Below are 18,538 nucleotides of genomic sequence, written 5' to 3' on the forward strand. Positions count from 1 at the left end.
GTGAGGAGGCCGATGTCTATCTGGGGAGGGCTGGAGACTCAGGGCAGGGCCCATGCTGCTGGGCTGGGTTGGGCTGGGCTGGGCCCCTGGACAGAGGGCTCTGGGTGTGACCAGTATGCGCCTCTTGACCCCATCCTGCTGCAGCCATTTGGCACTCAGGAGGCCCGAGCCTCCTTTAATTGGCCTTAATGAGGCTTCTGTTTTAATAGTCCAGAGGGTGGGGAAGGCGCCAGGGTTGATGAATGTCAGAGGGGAGAGACGCAGGTTACCCAATGCATCCCCCCGTGTTGCCGAGAAGAGAAGCTGAGGCCGTCCGTGGGCCACCCAGGGAAGGAATGGCAGAGCCAGGAGGCCCAGGGCCATTTACCTTCTGGGCAGAGCTGATGGTCAAGAGTTTGTTTCAGGACCCAGGGTGGGCTCCAGGGGGCGGGGGCGGCAGGTGGATTCAGCTAGAATGTACACAGGATCCCCGCCAGGGGAAGAGCCCAAAGCAGGAGGCCTCTGCCACCAGCTGACCATGTGGCTCTGGGACAGGGACTCCCTTTCTGGAAAATGGGAGCGGTCCTTGCTGCCTCTCCTTAGTCCCTGGAAAAGGGACACCTGTGTGAGTGTCAGAAAGCTGGCCGGGGGGGCGCCTGGGTGGCTCAGTCGTTAAGCGTCTGCCTTCGGCTCAAGGCGTGATCCTGGCGTTATGGGATCGAGCCCCACATCAGGCTCCTCCGCTGGGAGCCTGCTTCTTCCTCTCCCACTCCCCCTGCTGTGTTCCCTCTCTCGCTGGCTGTCTCTCTCTCTGTCAAATAAATAAATAAAATCTTAAAAAAAAAAAAGCAAGCAAGCAAGCTGGCCTGGTTCTCCCAACCCTGGCTTGGATCAGCAGGTGTTATGACCTACACAGACTCCCTCCCTGGGAGGCAGGACCAGGCTGTTCCCTCGGTGACAGACCTCTGGAACCAGAGGATGGGCACACTGGTTTGGAGAGTGCCAGAAGTCAGGAGGAGCACCCCCCACAGTGGGGCTCCTAGGAGCCCTCCCCAGTGCCTGGAGAAACTTCTAGGCCTTTCAGTCTCCTTAATCCTGCTAGCACCAGGGAAGGGGGGTGCAGGGCCATGTCGAGGACATGGGAGACTGAGGCACTGCAGCCAGATGGCAGGGGGTGTAGGGTGGGGGGGGGTAGAGTAACTCTGCCCTTCCAGTGAGGGAGGGGCAGCCTGTGCCTCCACCAGGCAGACAGCTGTCATCCTCTGGAGTCTCAGCCCCTCCACGTGTACGGGGGGTGATAACGGCCGTGCAGGTCTGCCCGGGGATGAATTCTCTCAGCATCTGTAGGTCTGAAAAAGTTCTTGTTTCCTTTTTAGTTTGGAAAGCTATTTTCCCTGGGTAGAGAATTCTAGGATAACTGCTTTTGCATTTAGTGCCTTACAGATGTTGCTCCCGTGTTCCTGGCTTGCGATGATACTGTAGAGAAGTCTGTTTATCTCTCTTCCTCATTATGTAATGGTCTTTTCCCCTCTGGCTGCTTTTCAGATTTTCTCTTTATCACGGGCTTAAAATGATGTGATTCTGATGTGCCTTGGTGAGGTTTTTTCCCTGTCTGTCTGCTTGGAAGCCCCTGAACTTCCCTGACCGTGGATGGATAGTTTTCTTCAAATGTGGAAAAATTATGGAATTATTTTTTCAAACATGTTTCTGTCTTATCCACCCCTTCTCCACCTCGGCACCTTTTGAGACTCTAGTTTTGTGTATCCTAGACCCTCTAGGTGGACTCCCCCATTCACTGATGCTCTTAGCCGATCCTGGTTTGTCAGTCCCTTTCCATGGGTCATTTTGGATCATTTCTACTGATGTGTCTTCAAGTTCACTCTTTTTTTCTTCTATGGTGTCTAATCTGTTATTCATCCCATCCAGTGTCTTTTTCATCTTAATTGTTGCTAGTTTCACATCTTGGGGTTCAGTTTGGTGTTTTTTAAGCTTTATTAGGTGGGACCAGGGCAGATTTAGCCCAGGCTAGGATTTGGACTACGGTCCATATGCGATCACAGCAGAGTCGAGTGTGTCAGAGCCATATGGCCTGCAAAGCCTGAAGTATTTACTATGTGGCCTTTACAGAAAAAGTTTCTTGACCTCTGGTCTAGGGCTTATTTGTCCATTACTCAGGTAATACCCTTCTGAGGACTCTCCTGCAGGCCCTGAGTCTTAGAGGGGTCTGCAGTCTAGCCGAGGGGAATGGAAATGACTCCTGCGTCCTGCGTGAGCAGCGGTGACCGTTCCAGCTGCCTTTTTCCAGCAGTTTTGTCCCAGCCTAGGTGGTTTCCTCCGTGCATGTGACGCTCAGTCACCAGCTGAAGGCTCAAAGGGACACCCTGTGTAGGTGTCTGGTGTCCGCTCCCTGCAGCCCTCTCTCCCCCAGTATTCTGTCCTGAAAATTCTGGCGACCGTGCTCTGAGCACACCCTGTCTCCTCAACTCAGGGAGACTGCCGGACTCCACCAGGGCCCGTCCCCATGCTGTGGCTTGGAGGAAGCTGAGGCAATCCTGGGGCCGATCTCACCTGTTTCTCTTCTCTCAAGGAGCACTGTGCTTGCTGCAGTCCTGTTGGCGAGAGTTTCATAGATTTTGCCTATTTCCGTGGTGGGTTTTGTTTTGTTTTGTTTTATGGTTAAGGCAGGAAGGTTAGCATAGGCTCTGTTATTCTGCCATGGCCGGAAGTGGAAGTTGAACCCAGGGTGTTGATGGCCATTGTTTGAAACCTTAGAACAGCCCGCAGCATTCTCCATGTCATCCCCGTGAGTTACCAGGTGCCACCAGCCTTCCAGCTGGCACAGAGGGGAGTGGAGAAGACGGTGAGTGATGATTCCTGGCCTGTCCATCCCAGAGGGTGCCATGGGTCAGGTGGGTCAGGACTCCAGTCGTTGCGATGAGACAAGAAAGTGGCACCTGCCGAGCACAGGCTCTTGGGCCCCAAGCTGGCTCTGTGCCTGCGTTAATTCCCTCTGCCCGCCAACAGCTGGGCAGGTGGGCATTGTTACCGCCCCCTGAGGAGACTAAGGCTCTTGCCCAGGGTCACACGTCTTCCCAGGACAGTCTGCAGCCCATGCCGCCACCATCTGGATGTCCATCAGGGCCTTAGCGTGACAGACCCAGAGCTCTGAGGCTCTCTTCACCTGCAACACTTTGCAGGTGGTGACACGAGGCCCATGGAGGGCCAGCGGCTTGCGTGCTTGTGCCCTGCTGCTTCTGGGATCCAGGGTGTGGGGGTCATGTCTGTCTCCCCGGTCTGCTCTGGAGCCCTTCGAAGGGAGAGACCAGGGCTGCCTCTCTCTCTCTGAGCCTCCTCCACACAGCTGCATGTCCAGGGAGGGTGGGGCAGGTGTTACAGAGGGAACTCCAGGTGGGGACCTGCTGGACCCTGACCCGACTCTCAGAGTCCAGGCCTTCAGGAGACGGCATGCCACGCGGCCGGTTGCTGCGGCATTTCCAGAACTGGAGACGTGGTCCGTGCCCAAATGGCAGAGAGCAGCTGGGAGCATGGCTCCAGGCCCGGTGTTTCAGGGGCGAGTCAGCGGGGTCAGGGCCCCCCAGGGAGAGATGTTGCCGCCAAGGCTGGGCCCACGGCCAGCGGTCTTCCAGCTGAGTGTGGAACCCCTGCGCCATCTCACCCCTGCCCTTCCTCCCCCAGGGCTTCCACAGACCTGCTCTACCCAGTGGGCCCGTGAGAACACTTCCGCTCCAAGAGTGGCTTGTGTGGTCACGGGGAATCCGCAGAACAGCGCCGGGGGTGCTGGGTGCTGCCGGCCGGGTGTCTGCCTGCCAAGGCCGGTGGGGCAGAGGGAGGCGGGGCGGCGGTGGGCACCGCAAGATGCTCCAGCTGGCCCAGACAAGCCAGATGGAGCACCTGGGCAGGGCCCAGGGAGTCGAGGATCCCTTGGCAGCTCCAGCCTTGGGCCTCGCATCCACCTTCCCCGTTTTACAGATGAGGAGACAGATGCAGAGAGAGACACGGCTCACGCAGGGCCGGAGCCTAGCTTGGAGCCCGGAGCTCCAGCTCTGGGCCCCCTCTGCACTTGCCCAGGGGCTCAGATGGCTGCGGCGGCCCAAGAGGGATGGGGGGGGACACTGGCACCCCCTGCCTGTGCCACCGGCACCAACAGTAGGCATTACAAGGCTTCGGGCTGTGTCTGTTCGGGGCTGCAGCCATGGGTGGGGGGCTGCTGCTCCTTGGCGGCTCAGACGCTGCCCCCCCTTGTTCAAGTCCCCCAGTAACCACCTGGACGATGGCAGTGCTCGTGGTGGGGGCATGGGAGGTTGTGCCAGAGATTGGATTGGGGAAGGCGTGGGAAAAGGGGGCGTGGGGAACCACCAGAGAAACGTATTTTGGGAGCTTGCATGTCCTGCACCCCCAGAGAGCCACGGGGGCATTTGGGTCTAAAGTGCTCTCAAGCCCAGTGCCTGTACCGAGCCCTGCCGTGTTCGCCTCTGCTGCAGCCTCCCCAACGTCTGTAATACTGCACGGCTGGCCCCGCTCTGGGACACAGCCATCCTCCTGGTCCCCCTGGGTATCATCCAGACCCCCCCCCCCCCCCGCACGCCGTGCTGCCCTTTGGGGCTGAGACCCGGGATGGTTGTCACGGGTGTCTGGCCTCTCCTGGTTCTGTGCCTTCAAGAAAGGACTTGCCCATCAGTAAGACCCACAGGGACCCCAGGAGACCTTCCTTCCCTGGGAGCTGGCCCGTGTGTTCTGTGTGGGTTCTGTGTTGTGGGGCGGGCGCTGCCCCCTCTGTTCCCCAGCGACGCCGGGCCCGGGATACGGGATGCGCGCCTGCCTGCGACCCCACCCCCGGCTACTGGGCAGTGGGTCCGGCTGCTCACACGGACACGCTGGTTCCTGTGGTCGTGAGGCGCGAGCTTCAAAGCTGGGACCCAGGCCCCCTGCCTCTTGCCCAGTGCAGTGTCTTAACACATGGGGGGCAAGGGCAGTCTCGATTCCAGCCTCCCCTCCACCGTCTCCACAGCTTTGGCCGTGGCCTTGTCCGGGGCCCCTACAGGGTCTGTGGGAGCTGGGGCTGCAGGGGGCAGCTGCTGTATCCCTCAAGGTGGGGCCAGCAGCTTTGTGCTCCGGCCACGACGTGTGGGCTGGAGAGACCATAGCAGTGAGCCAGGCGGACACCCGCATTTGGGCAGATCCAGAAACGAGGGGCCCGAGAGAGGGGCCGTGGCTAGTCCCGGGCTTCCCTCAGTCCTGTGACCCAGACCATTCGGTCGCATCCTCAGTTGGCAGCAGCTCCCTGAGGCCCACCTTAGACCAGGCCGCAGGCCGGCTTCGAATGGGGCTCTCCCCTGGATAAAGTCCCAGTGTCACAGGCAAGCTGGGCCACCCAAACAGATAATTAGGCAAGGGAGTGAATCCGTCCGTGCCTCAGTTTCCTCATCTGTAAAATGGGAACAGCAACCGCTGCCTCACCGCGTGTTTGAGGGCTGAACTTTACACCATCCCTCAGCGCAAGGGCCCTGGACTGGCTCTCAGTTTTGAGCAGAAGGCGTTCTGGGTGGGGCGCAAGACCCGGGTTCTAGCCTCAGGTGTCTGGCCCCAGCTCTCCCATGTATGGAACGGGGAACAGCATGCAGGATGGGGGGGCCTCCGAGAAACCTCTGTGACTCAGACTGGACAAACTGCGGGGCCTCCATGGGGAGCACCACGCCCCCTCCCCTAGCATCATCCCAGTGCCTAGGGAGCGCCAAGCACCCCTCCCCACTCCCAGTATCAGCTGGCACCTGTTAGAAGCCCTCATTTAACCTCCCCCTGGCCCCGAACCCAGGGCCTGGGGAGAGCCAGCGCTCAGCCCCGGGACCCCATGGGAGGGATCCACCATCGGGGGGCAGGCCCCAACAGGTCCAGTCCAGTGATCCAGCAGACGATCCCTGGATCCAATACTCTACCTGCCGGAGGGAGACATGGGGAAGGACACACGAGGAGTGGGTCCTGCTGGGGCACGTCCCCTAGCCCAGGCCCAGGGCAAGTCCCCATCTGCGACGGCGGGCGGAGCCTGGAAGCAGTCCTGACCAATCTGGTGGGGGACGGCGGTGACAGGGGAGCAGGGGGTGATGTGATGTCTGCCTCCAAGGAGAAAGGTGTCGGCTGCGCCCTTCCCAGGGTGGCACGTGAAGCTGTTTGCCTCCAGGAGCACCTTATCCAAGGGGTTCCCAGGGCTGGCTCTGGGGCTGTGGGGTCCCAGGCGAGGAAGTCCCTGCTACCACCCCACCCACCTCAAGGTCTCTTCACACTCAACTGGTGAAATCCAAGGCCGTTGTGAGCCCACCCAGCCGTCCTTGCGTCTCATCTGTCCCCCCCAGCCTCCTTGCCACCTCCTCGCCGAGCAATCTCTGGCTTTTCCTTAAACACCTCCTGGGATGGGGAGGTCACTCCCTATCAAGACCCCTGTCTCACTTTGGGTCAGAAAGCGCCTCCGTTGGCTTCCCCCTGCTTGTCCTAGCCCCTGCAGAGACTGTCCCCACGCCCTCTGCCCCACCTGAAACAGTCCCTCAGACATCCAAAGTCAGCGAAGGGTTGTCCCCCAGAGAACAGTCAGTCCTGGGCCTCAGCCGAGCTGTGCCAGAGCCCTGCTGGTCCTGCAGCTCCCCTGCCCCCTGGGACTTCAGAGAAAGCTGGGCCCAGAGAAGCTAGGTGTCTTGCTTGGGGTCACACAGATCGTGTCCAGGGCAGGGCAGGGAGGAGCCCTCGTGGGCCTGCAGGGGCGAGCTGGGTGAGCTCCCGGAGTGTGCGGACTCATCCCCAGCAGGTCCCAGGCTGCCTGTCCTTCACCCTGCACCTACAGATCCCAGTCGGACCACCCTCGCGGTGGGGGTGGGGGTGAGCTTGGCTTCCTAGCGGGCCTGGGTAGGTTCTAGCCTGACCACACTGCCACCTCATTGTAAGGCTGAATCCCTGGCCTCTTAAGTCTTCTCCAGAAGGTTATCGGGCCCTGGAAGGGGCAGTCGCACTGGTCTCAAAGGGCTGGAGGGGCTGGATGTCTGTGTTAGTTGTCAGCCTCAGGCCCTAGTCCCATGAGCTCCCTTCGGCTGCCCAGTAGGATGGGGGCGGGGGGGTGATGAGAGAGAGGGCCAAAGATGGTCACTGAGCCCTGGCCGTCCCAGGCATCTGCTGATTAACCCCAAGGCAGATGAGCTCATCCCAACCACCCTGCTCTTCCGCTACGCCTGTCAATGCCCACGTGGGACTAGGGCTTGGGATAGATGCACTCTGACCTCTGGAGCCCCAACCTGAGCCAGGTCCAGGAGGCTGGAGATCTGCTGTTGCGGGGACAGATGTTGTCACATGATAGAACACACGTGCCAGTTTGGGCTCCGTTCAGACAGGAGAGGTAGTCGTGGAAAGCCTGGCCAAGTCCGTGCCAGCCCGGGGACACACAGGTGACCTCAGGAATGCCCGTGCCACCTGCTGCCTTTCTGGCTGTTGACACATCCAGTTGCACTCGGCGTCCCAGGGTGGCAGGTGGCAGTGATGGTGTGGGCTGCTCTGGCTCAGGAACAGTGAGCCAGGAAGGGACCACACGGGGCACCCCCCCCCCCTTAGCCCTGCTACCCATGAGGATCGCAGGCTGCGCCGGGGGCTGGCCCCAGCACACTCCCCACCTCGGGATGCAGACCCTGCCTGGCTCGCAGGCACTGTCTCCTCCCTCCTCGGGCCTCATTGGCCAGGACACGGGGATATGCTTTCTGGCGACTCGTATTACAGGGACGTTGTGTGTGCCGAATGTGCTTCTCCAGTCCCGCAGCCCCAGGGTCCAGTCTGGGCCACTGACTGAGAATCTCGTACCCTAAACGTTGAACCCTAGAACTTCGGGACCAGAGAGGCCCCAGCCCATCGCTGCCCAGTCCCAGTGCTGAGGCTTGGGGTGGGGGCAGGGCTAGCAGGGGCGCCCAGAGAGGGTGGTGGGTGTGGGAGGGCTGTGCGTCCTGCCGGGGCACCTGTCCCCGTTGCCGCGCCGCCTGTCGCTGCGGCCGCACCCCCAACAGCTCTGGTCTCTTCGTGCTCCCAGGTGATAGCCGTGGTCATGGACATGTTCACCGACGTGGACATCTTCAAGGACCTGCTGGACGCCGGCTTCAAGAGGAAGGTGGCCGTGTACATCATCGTGGATGAGAGTAACGTCAAGTACTTTCTGCACATGTGCGAGCGCGCCCGTATGCACCTGGGGCACCTCAAGGTGAGCTGGCTGGGCAGGAATGAACCAAGCGGTCACTCAGTGGGTCAACAGACACTTGGAGCTCCTGCCTGCTGGGGACGGAGCCCTGTGCCGGGCACAGAGAGTTCAGTCATCCTAGAGCCTCCTGCCGAGTGGTCACCTGACCTCCGCCTGACCTCACAGAGGGACAGGACACTGCCTCCGATGGTCAGAGATAAGATAAACGTTGGTTAAGGGCTGAGTCGGTGCTGGAGCCGACGCACGGGGCTGTATCATGTGTGATTTCCTAGCACCATAGGCCACGTTGATTACCTGTCTTTGCTTGCATGCCTCCAGTGACAGGGGGCTCACCCCCCAGGCTCCCGCAGCTCACGTCCTATCTGGAGAGCTCTGACTCCCAGGAAGTTATTTTTTGGGGCTTAAGCCGGAATCTGTCTCTGTATGATGTCCACCCGCCGGTTTTAGGATCGGGCTCTGGCAGAGGCAGCTTCCTCGGGCTGAGGTCTGGGAAGGCTTCCTTGATGGCTGCAGAGTTGAATAAATTTGAGGAGGGAGAGCAGGGTCGAAAGGGCTTTCTAGGGAAGGACGCCGTGGAGCAGAGGTGGAGGGATCATGATGAACTTGGGTTCTTAGCAGGGCTTTGCTGTGTCTTTGAGCTCATCTCCTCCTGTCTCTGGGCTCCAGGATCTCATTGGTCCCGAAGAAGGACAGATGAGCCACTGTGGTTGGGCTCTTGCACTCACACACCCTGCATTTGATCCCGTGTTTGGGGGCAGGAAGAGCCCTCCTTCCACCCAGCTGTCGCTTGGCACCGACTGCATGCAGCACGGTCCCCAGAGAGAACGGATCAGTATGCATGACAACAGCAGATACTTGCCCAGAATTTGGCTTGGGTCAGCCCCATCCTAGACACTTGACGTGGTTAATTTATTTACTCCGCATGACGACCCATAGGGGGATAGGGCAGTTGTTCCCATTTTACAGATGAGGAATTGAGGCACCTGTCCAGGTGGGGAGTGGGGGCCAGCACCAGAGTCCCTGGCTGAGCCCCAGCTTCTGACGGGTCAGATTTCCTTGGGCTTCTGGTCTGTGATCCAAACACGATCCCCGGAGAAGGGGTGACGCCAGGCTAGTTAACAAGGGGCTGGGCTCCTGTGCCTGTAATTTGTCGGTATTCGTCAGGTATGCCCACCTATCCCAGCTGAGCCCTTTCAAGTGGCTATGAGCTCTCCCGGCGGCGAGTCTGTGGCTGTTGGGACATTTTTATGTGGTCTCCCTGGTGGGTTGACCCCAAGCCCCACGCTCACCCAGCGCGCTGCCCGCCGTGTAATTAGCACCGAGAATGGACTCCCGGGGAAGACAGCTCATGCTGGAGAGGTCCAGAGTGTAGGAAAGGCATCTTTTGAAAGGTGACTTCCAGAAGCCTCTGGCCCGTGGGCAGCACATCAGAGAGCCTCCAGGCCCACCCCCACTGCACTCTTGACGTGAGCTAGGTGGGTGCTTTACACGCGTCGCGTGGCTCAGCCCCCATGCGCGTGCCTGGTGTGGGATGAAGACGCAGGGAGTGGGCTTGTCCATGCCGAGCGGGATCTGAACCCGGGACTGGCCTCGCCCCTGTCCAGTGTGTCTTCTCGGTAGGGAAGTCTCAAGTATAAGTCTGCTCAGAGCTCGCGGAGCTCCCTGGAAGTGGGAGGCAGGCAGGACTGGGTGGAGAACGCGGCCCTGGGGGCTGCTCGCTCCCTCCCTGGGAGGTTGGCTCCTGCCCCTCACTGCTCGGCCCCCCACCTGCCCTCTGCTCCCCGGTGTGATTGGGGGCCTCAGAATCTGCAGCCCCGCAGCTTCATGGGGCCTGAAATGCCCAAGCTGGAAGGGGCCTTGAGGGCCACCCAGACCAAGTTCCCATGGGGCAGACGGGGAAACTGAGGCCTCAGGAAGGCTGTGACTTGCCCGAAGGCATTCCGCCAAGTCAGCGGCTGAACCTCTCCGCCAGTAATGAGAAGTTGGCACAGACCAGGAGGCCCAGATCCTTGGTGCCTGATGCCCCTGGCTGAGACTGCACCTGCCATTGGGGCGGCCCCGGTGCTGCCCACGGGGGCTCACCCTGCCGACCCGCGATGGGGCTTGGGCACGTGGCCCCACCTGTCAGAGCCTCCAGTGCCTCGTGGCCATAATGATTCCTCATGAGGTTGTTTGAGGATGAAATTAGAGGAGACAATGGTTATAAAAGCGTCCCATGTGCTAAGGGGAGTTACGCAGCTTCTGGCAATAACAAGAAATTATAAACCTCAGGCCCCGGGCAGGGGAGGGTGCGGTGTGCGGCCTCCCCCCACGCTTCAGCTTGAAATGAGGCCAGAGCCCGAAGCATGGGCGGGACAGCTCGAAGCAGGGGTCCCTGCTCACCGCCTCCCTGCTCTGGGGAACACAGCAGTGTCTGCAGAGATGTGCCGGATGCCACAGAGGGTCAGACCCCTTCGTGGGAAAGAATGGGTGACCCTGACCTCCTCGTTCTTGCTGTGGAGCGCACCCCCCCCCCCCAGCCTGGGCAGGTGGCCAGAGGCTCCCGTGCGCCCAGCCCTGGCCGTCACCTTGTCGAGGGCCTGCCCGCTCAGCCTACCTCCCTGCCCGCGGGCCAGCTGGGCCCGGACCTGTCTCAGGAGCACTTCCTTTGCCGGTAATCCCTGGGCCTGCCCTCGGCCGCCCGCCGCCCCTGCCCAGCTCTGCAGTGACCTGCCCTCAGCTCCTACGGGCCCGGGGTAGGCTGTGCCTGGTGGGGTCATCCTTGTGACCATGGGGGTGTCGGGCACCAGTCTGGGCAGTGCCGGGAGCCGGGACCGAGCCCTAGCTCTGCCACCTGCACTGTGACCCGGAGCAAAGAAACCGGATCTTTTTCAGCCTCAGTTTCCTTGTCTGAAAAATGGGAATTTCCCCATGTATTTGACAGGGCTGCTCCGAAGAGTAAAGGAAGCCATGTGGGGGCAGGGCACTCAGTAGTGAACTCTCTCCCTGCCCTGTCTTTGAGCTCTCCTCATGGGACCCCAGCTCTGGTCTAAGAGCCACGGGGCTTCCCCTCCCCCTTGCATCTGTGTTCTGGCAGCCGGCTGGCCTCACCCCCTCACCTCCGGGCAGCCTGCTACCCCCACCCCAGCCTCGTGCCTCCTGAGCTCTGAGCTCACACAGCACATTCTGCAAACAGGGCTGCATTGCTTGGGTCAAGCGCATTCCTGCTTTCTAGGGGAGGTGGAGGGCCATGCGCCAGCACCTTCCCGGGTGTGAGGGTCCCAGCCGTCCCCAAGCACCCTGGCCTGCTGGCTCAGCTGGCCCCTGACTCCTGTAGGCAGGGAGTGTGGGAATGGGTGCCCTATATTACAAACAGAGAACAGGTCCAGAGAAGAGGACCCAGCCCGCTGGTCCCCACGGGGCGCAGCACCACACCAGGTGACCCAGTGACATTCAGGGTAAGCCTGAGGGCTGTCGGATGCCCCAGCGGCAGGGGGAGCTAGGGGAAAGTAGGCTGAGACAGGACCGGAGCAGCGAGACTCCTGGCTGATCTGAAAAGGTAGTGCCGCCAAACTGGAAAAACGGGCAGCCACTTGGGCTAAGGCCGGACCTCTGTCTGATGAACGAGGAAACTCCAGCCACCCTGGTGAGCATGCGGGGATTCAGCCTGTGGCTCAGGTTCCACGGCGGCCAGACCAGCCTGGCCCCGGTCTAGCGCCCAGGGCTTCCCCCACTGCTGTCCTGCCATCTCTGACCCTGGCCTGGCTCTGTAATGGACCGGGGGTGGCGTGGGGTGGGGGACGGTGCTTCTCAGCCAAGCGGGGTTTGCCTCACTTGGGCCATTTGTCACTGTTTGGAGGATTTTTTTAATGGTTGTGACTGGGAGGGGACTATTGGCGTCTGGTGGGTAGAAGCCAGGGACGCCATTAAACATGCCGTGTGCAGTGCGCAGCCCTTGCAACAGGGCATCGCCTGGCTCGGAATGTCAGCAGTGCTGGGGCTGAGCAGCGCAGCCTGGGGAAAGAGCCAGGAGCCCCTCAGATGTCAAGGTCCTGGAGTTGGGCTGGCTCAGCGCTGCCCCATCTCCTCTTCATGACAGCACGGGGAGGCCAGAGTGAGTGTTGCTCCCAGTCCCCCATTCCAGGCCCTTTAGAAGAGAGCAGAGGCGGGCTGGCTGCCCAGTACATGGGGACACGGGCTCTCTGTCCTCTGCAGTCTGCACAGCTGGCCTGATCTTGCTGTCACCAGCCAGGCCTGGTCAGGGTGCGTCTCTGGGCCTCCCAACTCCTCTTCGGGCCCAGGTGATGCCAGCAGGCCCCTGCAGAGACCCACCATGGGACAACTGGGGGCAGGACCCCACCGACTAGGAGACCTTGGGCCGGTCACTCCCCCTCCCTGAGCTCCCCCAACCATCACATCTGGCTGACAGTCCTGGCCTCCCTGGGCCTGACCCACGACATTCTAGGTATTTTCTGGTCCTCCATGTCGGTCCCCTCTTTCCCCCACGAGCAGAAGGGGTCACGTCCTTTGTCACCTCACATTTGTAGAGCACCCATCAAAGGCTGGGCACCTCGCTGGCCCTCACCCCCCTGCATCGTGGCTTTAGTCAGGCTTCACAGCAGCCCCGAAGCAGAAAGCTGGGTGGGCCCACTTCACAGGTGAGAAAACTGAGGCCTACGGAGGCCCAGCTGGCATCCAGTTGGTGCCGGGACTGGAGCCATGTTTGACCAGAGCCCGAGCGACCCCCCTGGCTCCGGCAGGGGACTGGGATTGTCCCCTTTGCCTACCACCGGCCCACGTGGGCCCTGGGCAGCTTGGTACAGGGTCAGGTATCTTCTTGAGCAGAGGAGGCCCAGTGGGGGGTGCAGGCAGGGCCCCTGCAGGTCTAGTGCCCACCCCACCGTGCCCCACATGTGGTTGGGGCAGAAGCCACTCTTGGAGCGGACGGAGCAGTGCCCAGCCGTCCTCCCCTGCGGTCCTCTCAGGGACGGATCGCTGCCCCTCTTTCGGGCCCGGGGAAGCGGAGATTCCAGAGGGTCCCAGGCCTTGCCCCAGGCGCCCCAGCGGAGCCAGCCCCGCTGTCCTCCACCCTGCCTGTTACATGCTCTGCTGGGGGTGCCCCGGGGCTCAGAGACAATGCGGCTTTGTGGGTTCCTCTACCTCTGCGCACCGAACCCCTGAGACATTACCTCATCTGGGCCAGGCCCCATGGGGCGGGGCCCACCCAGGAGCAAACAGGCAGGGGAGCTGCCATGATGGGAACAGGGGTGCAAGCCCCCACCTGCTGCTGGCCCCAGGACCGGATGGGCCTTAGAGTCTGAAGCCATCCATGCAGGGCACAGATGGGGAAACTGAGGCCCAGAGAGGGCCAGAGACCTGCTGAGAGTCACACAGCAAATCTGGCGGCGCCACGGCTGCCTCTCACAGGGGGTTGAGTCACTCTGAGATGTGGGTGGTGACCTTCTGAGCCCTTCATGGGGACAGGCTTTGGGGTGGGCGGGAGCAGACACGTGAGAGGGGGGTTGAGGCTGGTGTCTGTTCTCCCAGGCCGAGGAGAGGCCTGTGGCCCCAGCAGGCAGAGCTCTGGGCCAGGAGCCCACGGAAGCCACAGAGCTGGGCTGTGGTCGGGCACAGGTGACGGGGAAGGCCTCAAACCGCCTCCAGGATCTTTGTTCCAGCTTCTGGTCCCCAAGCACGCTCTGTGTTGGGTACGAAGTCACGAGCACTAATTGTCCTGGGTCATGGCCAGCTTCCTGCTGAGCTGGCTGGGTACAGACAGGCAGCCTGGGGGGGCAGGGGAGCCAGCCCTGGGAATAGAGGCTTATCTACCTACAGGGCTGGGCCCAACAACAAATGATAATTCAGCCCACGGCCAGGTGGGCATCCATGCCGGCCCCCTAACATCTGGATACTGCCCTGGGGCCGCCCAGCAGAGAGGGGTCTGGGACCTGTCACGGAAGGAACAGACACAGGAGTGCCCTCCTGCCCCCCGTTCACTTCATGCACCCTCCTGCTGGATGCCAGGACCACTTTGGAGAGGCAGCTCCAACCCCATCCCTTCTTGCTCTGAATCCTTCCATGGCTCCCTACTGACCCCAGGGCGGAGCCAGGCCCTTGAGCCGGGGTAGGGTCTTTCATCAGCATGTGGCTGAGCCCGCTCTGCAGGCTCTGTCGCCCACCCTCCTCCCGCGAAGGCCTCACTGCTGCCCTGGTTGCCAGGCCTTTGTGTTCCCACGTTCGGAATGCTGCACCCTCTTCCCACCCATCCCCACCTTCCGGATTTCAGCCTACCCGGGAGCCTCCCCAGCCCCCCCACTCCCCAGAGCTGGGGTTCTTATTCCTCTGCCTCCCCCCCCTCCAGTGGGGGGTCCTCGTCACCATCCCCTCGGAGCGGGCGGGCAGTTAATAAACGAGGGCCAGCGAGTGGGGAAGGGTGACAGGCAAGTCACAGAAGGAGTAACTGCCCCGTGCCTCAGTCGGCACAGATCCCCTCTGGAGGGAGTGACTCCTGCCACAGGACCTGCAGACAGACCCGTCAGGATGCTGCCGAGGGAGGTCTTGCCCCGGGCAGGTGTCAGAGTCACTGGGGCTTGTGTTAAGCCTGAAACTCCCAGCCTGACACCCGCCCTCCAGAACCGTGTCTTTGGGTGGGGGCGGGGGGGGGGGGTTGCCGGGAGCCTGGGTTTCTCACACACACCGGGACAATACTTGCGCCAATGGGCCCGAGGGTCTTTCCTATCCTGAGGCTCTACTTTGGTGTCCCCTCCACTCCTGGGTCTCAGCCAAGGCTCTCTTTGCCCTTCCTGGGGCCTGCCGTGCCCCAGCCCTGGCTTTTCACGCCTGGAAGGACCTCCTCCTGGTGGAAGGGGAGCCAGCACTCGGAGCCCTGCAGCGCCCCACAGAGGGCACACCAGGGAGGGAGGGAAGGTCCCTTCCATGGCCAGAGTCCAGAGAAAGGCAGGAGCGACCTGGCTGGGACACGAGGCTCGTGACACCTGGGAGACCCCGTCTCCTCCGTCCGGGTCTTGGCTCCCCTTCCCGTGGTCTCTCGGGGCCTTTCGAGCTTGCCCTGAGCCACAAGGCAAGCCCAGTGAGGAGTGGGGTTTGACCATTTACTGAACCACTGCTGGGTACCAGGCGCTGAGCTGGCCCGTCAGGAAGTAGGAGACTTTGCTGCGAGTCCCGTCCTCAGTGAGCAGGGCTCAGCGGGACAGTGAGACAGCCGTGTGGGGAAGGCGGGGAGAGGGGCCTGGCCGCTCACTCACCCTGGAAAGGCCACAGGCTTACCCAAAAGCAATACCCTGATCGCTGAAGGCAGGCCTCCCTCCCCCCCAGCTGCACAGCCCCCGTGGGACTTTTCCAGAACATGTCTTCACGCCCCTCCAGCTCAGAATCCTGCAGCGGCCTCCTACCACCTGCAGCGGCTTGTCCCATGCTGGCCTGGCCGCGCAGGTCTTGTCCTGCCCACGTCAGCTCTGTGGACACCCTTCAGGCCACGCCCAGACCATCCCATGCCACGCCCTGTCACTAGCCCCACCTTCCTTTCTAAAGTCTTCCCACCACTTTCCGCCTTGGCCCGGACCCTGTGGTCCTCACAGACACCACCCCCTTTCTCCAGCTCCCCCCTCCTCCTGGAAGCCCACCCTGAGCCCCGGGCAGAGACTGTCTCCCCTCCCCTCCGCCAGTGTGGTCAGTGCTGTGGTCATGTAATTCTGCCTCCTGTCCCCCAACACAGAATCTCAGGGTACGGAGCAGCGGGGGAACAGAGTTCTTCACGCGGTCGGCCACCAAGTTCAAGGGTGCCCTGGCCCAGAAGTTCATGTTCGTGGATGGAGACCGGGCCATCTGTGGCTCCTACAGGTGACTCTCCAGCTTTCCGGGGGCTGGGGACAGAGGTGGCTCCTGTTCCCAGCTGGTTTCTGCCCTTAATCCTGCCTTATGACACCCTGGTTATTCCGGTTCATGGGTCCCAAAACTGCTGAGGTGTGAGCGGGGCTGGGGCACGCCCGCACGCCGCCCGCCTGTCTCCGGAAGCGGGCAGGGGAGGGCTTCTGTCCCCAAGACTGTGGTGCCAGACTAGAGGTGTCACCGGCCTGGAGGTGGGTGTGGGCCAAGCACACAGGGCGGTCACTCGAAGAGCCGCCCACCTTCAAGGATGGGCCAGGACGAGGATGGCCGTGGCCCAGCTCTGCAAACCCCGCCATGCAGGGGGGAGGCTGCCCCCAGCCACGCCCGTGCACGCAGCCAGGCCACCGGGGATAGCACCTGTTCCCCGTGCGCTGGACGACGCCTGGGCTGCACTGTGTGTCCTGCGAGCGGCCTTACGGGGGCGCTATTTTATACAGGTGGCAGCGGCCCCAGTGCAAGTGACTTGTCCCAGACTCAGGTCTGACCCCGAGACTTGTGCTCACTTCTTGATTCCACCCAGGCCCCCGTAGCCAGTCTGATGAGCGCCGGCCTGTGGGTGCTCAGGGGGCTTGCTCAGACGCCCACTGCAGTGGCTGGGGAGGACTCCCTAGACTGGGGACCTGGGGCTGGAGGGAGGAGGCAGGCCCCCCTGTGCCTGACCGGCCGCCCTGTCTCCCTGTGCCGCAGCTTCACGTGGTCGGCCGCCAGGACGGACCGGAACGTGATCTCCGTGCTGTCGGGCCAGGTGGTGGAGATGTTCGACCGGCAGTTCCAGGAGCTGTACCTCATGTCCCACGGCGTCAGCCTCAAGGGCATCCCCATGGAGAAGGAGCCCGAGCCCGAGCCCATCGTGCTGCCCTCCGTGGTGCCGCTGGTGCCCTCAGGCACCGTCGCCAAGAAGCTCGTCAACCCTAAGTACGCGCTGGTCAAGGCCAAGAGTGCCGACGAAATCGCCAAGACGTCCTCGGAGAAGCAGGAGGTGAAGAAGCCCCCCGGGCTGAGGGGCGCCACTCTGGCGGAGCGTCCCGGAGACATCCCGGAGGCGCCCCCGCCTGTCCACCCCGGGCTGCTCAACCTGGAGCGGGCCAACATGTTCGAATACCTGCCCACATGGGTGGAGCCGGACCCGGAGCCCGGCAGTGACATCCTGGGCTACATCAATATCATCGACCCCAACGTCTGGAACCCCCAGCCCAACCAGATGAACCGCATCAAGATCCGAGACACCTCCCAAGCTGGCACCCAGCTGTGGAAGCAAAGTCATGACGGCGCTCCCGCCCCTGGGCCTGGTGCCCCCCAGGACGGCGGCCCAGCGGAAAACGGCCTTCCCCAGGGGGACCCCGAGCCACAGCCGCCCGTGCCCAAGCCCCGGACAGTCCCTGTGGCAGAGCTGCTCGCCCAGGACAGCGGCGGTGTTGACTGGGCCCTGGAGACCCCAGAAGAGGAGACACCCCAGAATGGCATGGACGGCCCACCCCCCAGGACACCGGGCCCAGGCCACACCCCACTCCAGCGGCAGCTGTCCGTGACCCAGGACGACCCTGACGGCCAGGCAGCGGTGATCCCCAATGGGCTAGATGGGGAGGAGGAAGAAGATGACGACGACTACGTGACCCTCAGTGACCAGGACAGCCTCTCGGGCAGCTCTGGCCATGGCCCCGGCCCCCGGCGGCCCTCGGTGGCCTCCTCTTCTGTGTCAGATGAGTATTTTGAGGTGAGGGGGCGCGCAGCCCCTCTCCAGAGGCGCCACTCAGAGCACGTGGCCAACGGGCCGGCCCAGCCCCCCCGCCGACAGCTGAGTGCCCCCCACGTGACCCATGGGACCTTTGGTGGACCCCTGGGGGGTTCGCCGTGGGCCCCAGGTCGGGAGAGAGAAGAGGCGGGTACTCCGAGGAGGACGCAGGCTCCGCATTCCACGGACAAGGAGACGCAGGTGAGTCGGGGTCCCTGCCCAGGAGGGGTCCCTCCCCCAGGCTTGAGCAGCCAGAGTGGTCGTCTGCTGGGGTACCGGAACCCCAGATGACAGCTTTGCATGCTACAGATGGGGAAACTGATGAGAGAGTAGGTAGCAATAACCCAGGGCCGCACACGTGGCTGGTCCTTACCGACGCTGGGGACCCACAGCCCCCGTGCCCCATAAAGGCAGCCGAAGCCAGCTCCTGGGAGCCTGAAGGAAACGCACTTAAAATACCCAGAGATTTCAGACGCTGGCGTTACTGGGAGTTGACTCTGCCCTGCCGTGACCACTCCCTTGTTTGCTGACAGCACAGAGATGGTCCTTTACACGCGCCACCCCCGCCTCCCCCACCCCCCTGCCAAGGTCACCCAGCAGTAACTGGTCGCTGTCTGGACCTCACGTCAAGCTACCTCCACGTCAGTCCCTTTGATGACGGCGGGAACTACTCTCCTCCCCTCTCCCCTGGGCCGGGAGAC

General features: G+C 62.0%; 2 protein-coding genes across 2 annotated transcripts in view; one reads left to right on the top strand and one right to left on the bottom strand.

Annotated features, from left to right (window-relative positions):
- The window catches only part of SLC5A10 (solute carrier family 5 member 10), a 59,884-nt gene that overhangs the window by 22,942 nt on the left and 18,404 nt on the right, over positions 1-18,538 (bottom strand). The gene's annotated exons all lie outside the window — the stretch shown is intronic.
- Positions 1-18,538, top strand: part of SACK1G (scaffolding CK1 anchoring protein G) — a 29,638-nt gene that overhangs the window by 7,178 nt on the left and 3,922 nt on the right. Inside the window, exons 3-5 of the mRNA XM_045778209.2 lie at positions 8,054-8,221; positions 15,933-16,057; positions 16,793-18,038. Coding sequence (XP_045634165.2) covers positions 8,054-8,221; positions 15,933-16,057; positions 16,793-18,038 — 1,539 coding nt within the window. The remainder of the gene's footprint in view (positions 1-8,053; positions 8,222-15,932; positions 16,058-16,792; positions 18,039-18,538) is intronic.

Source organism: Ursus americanus, chromosome 14 (assembly GCF_024610735.1).
Source record: "Ursus americanus isolate L20-20 chromosome 14, mUrsAme1.1.p, whole genome shotgun sequence".
Lineage (NCBI taxonomy): Eukaryota > Metazoa > Chordata > Mammalia > Carnivora > Ursidae > Ursus > Ursus americanus.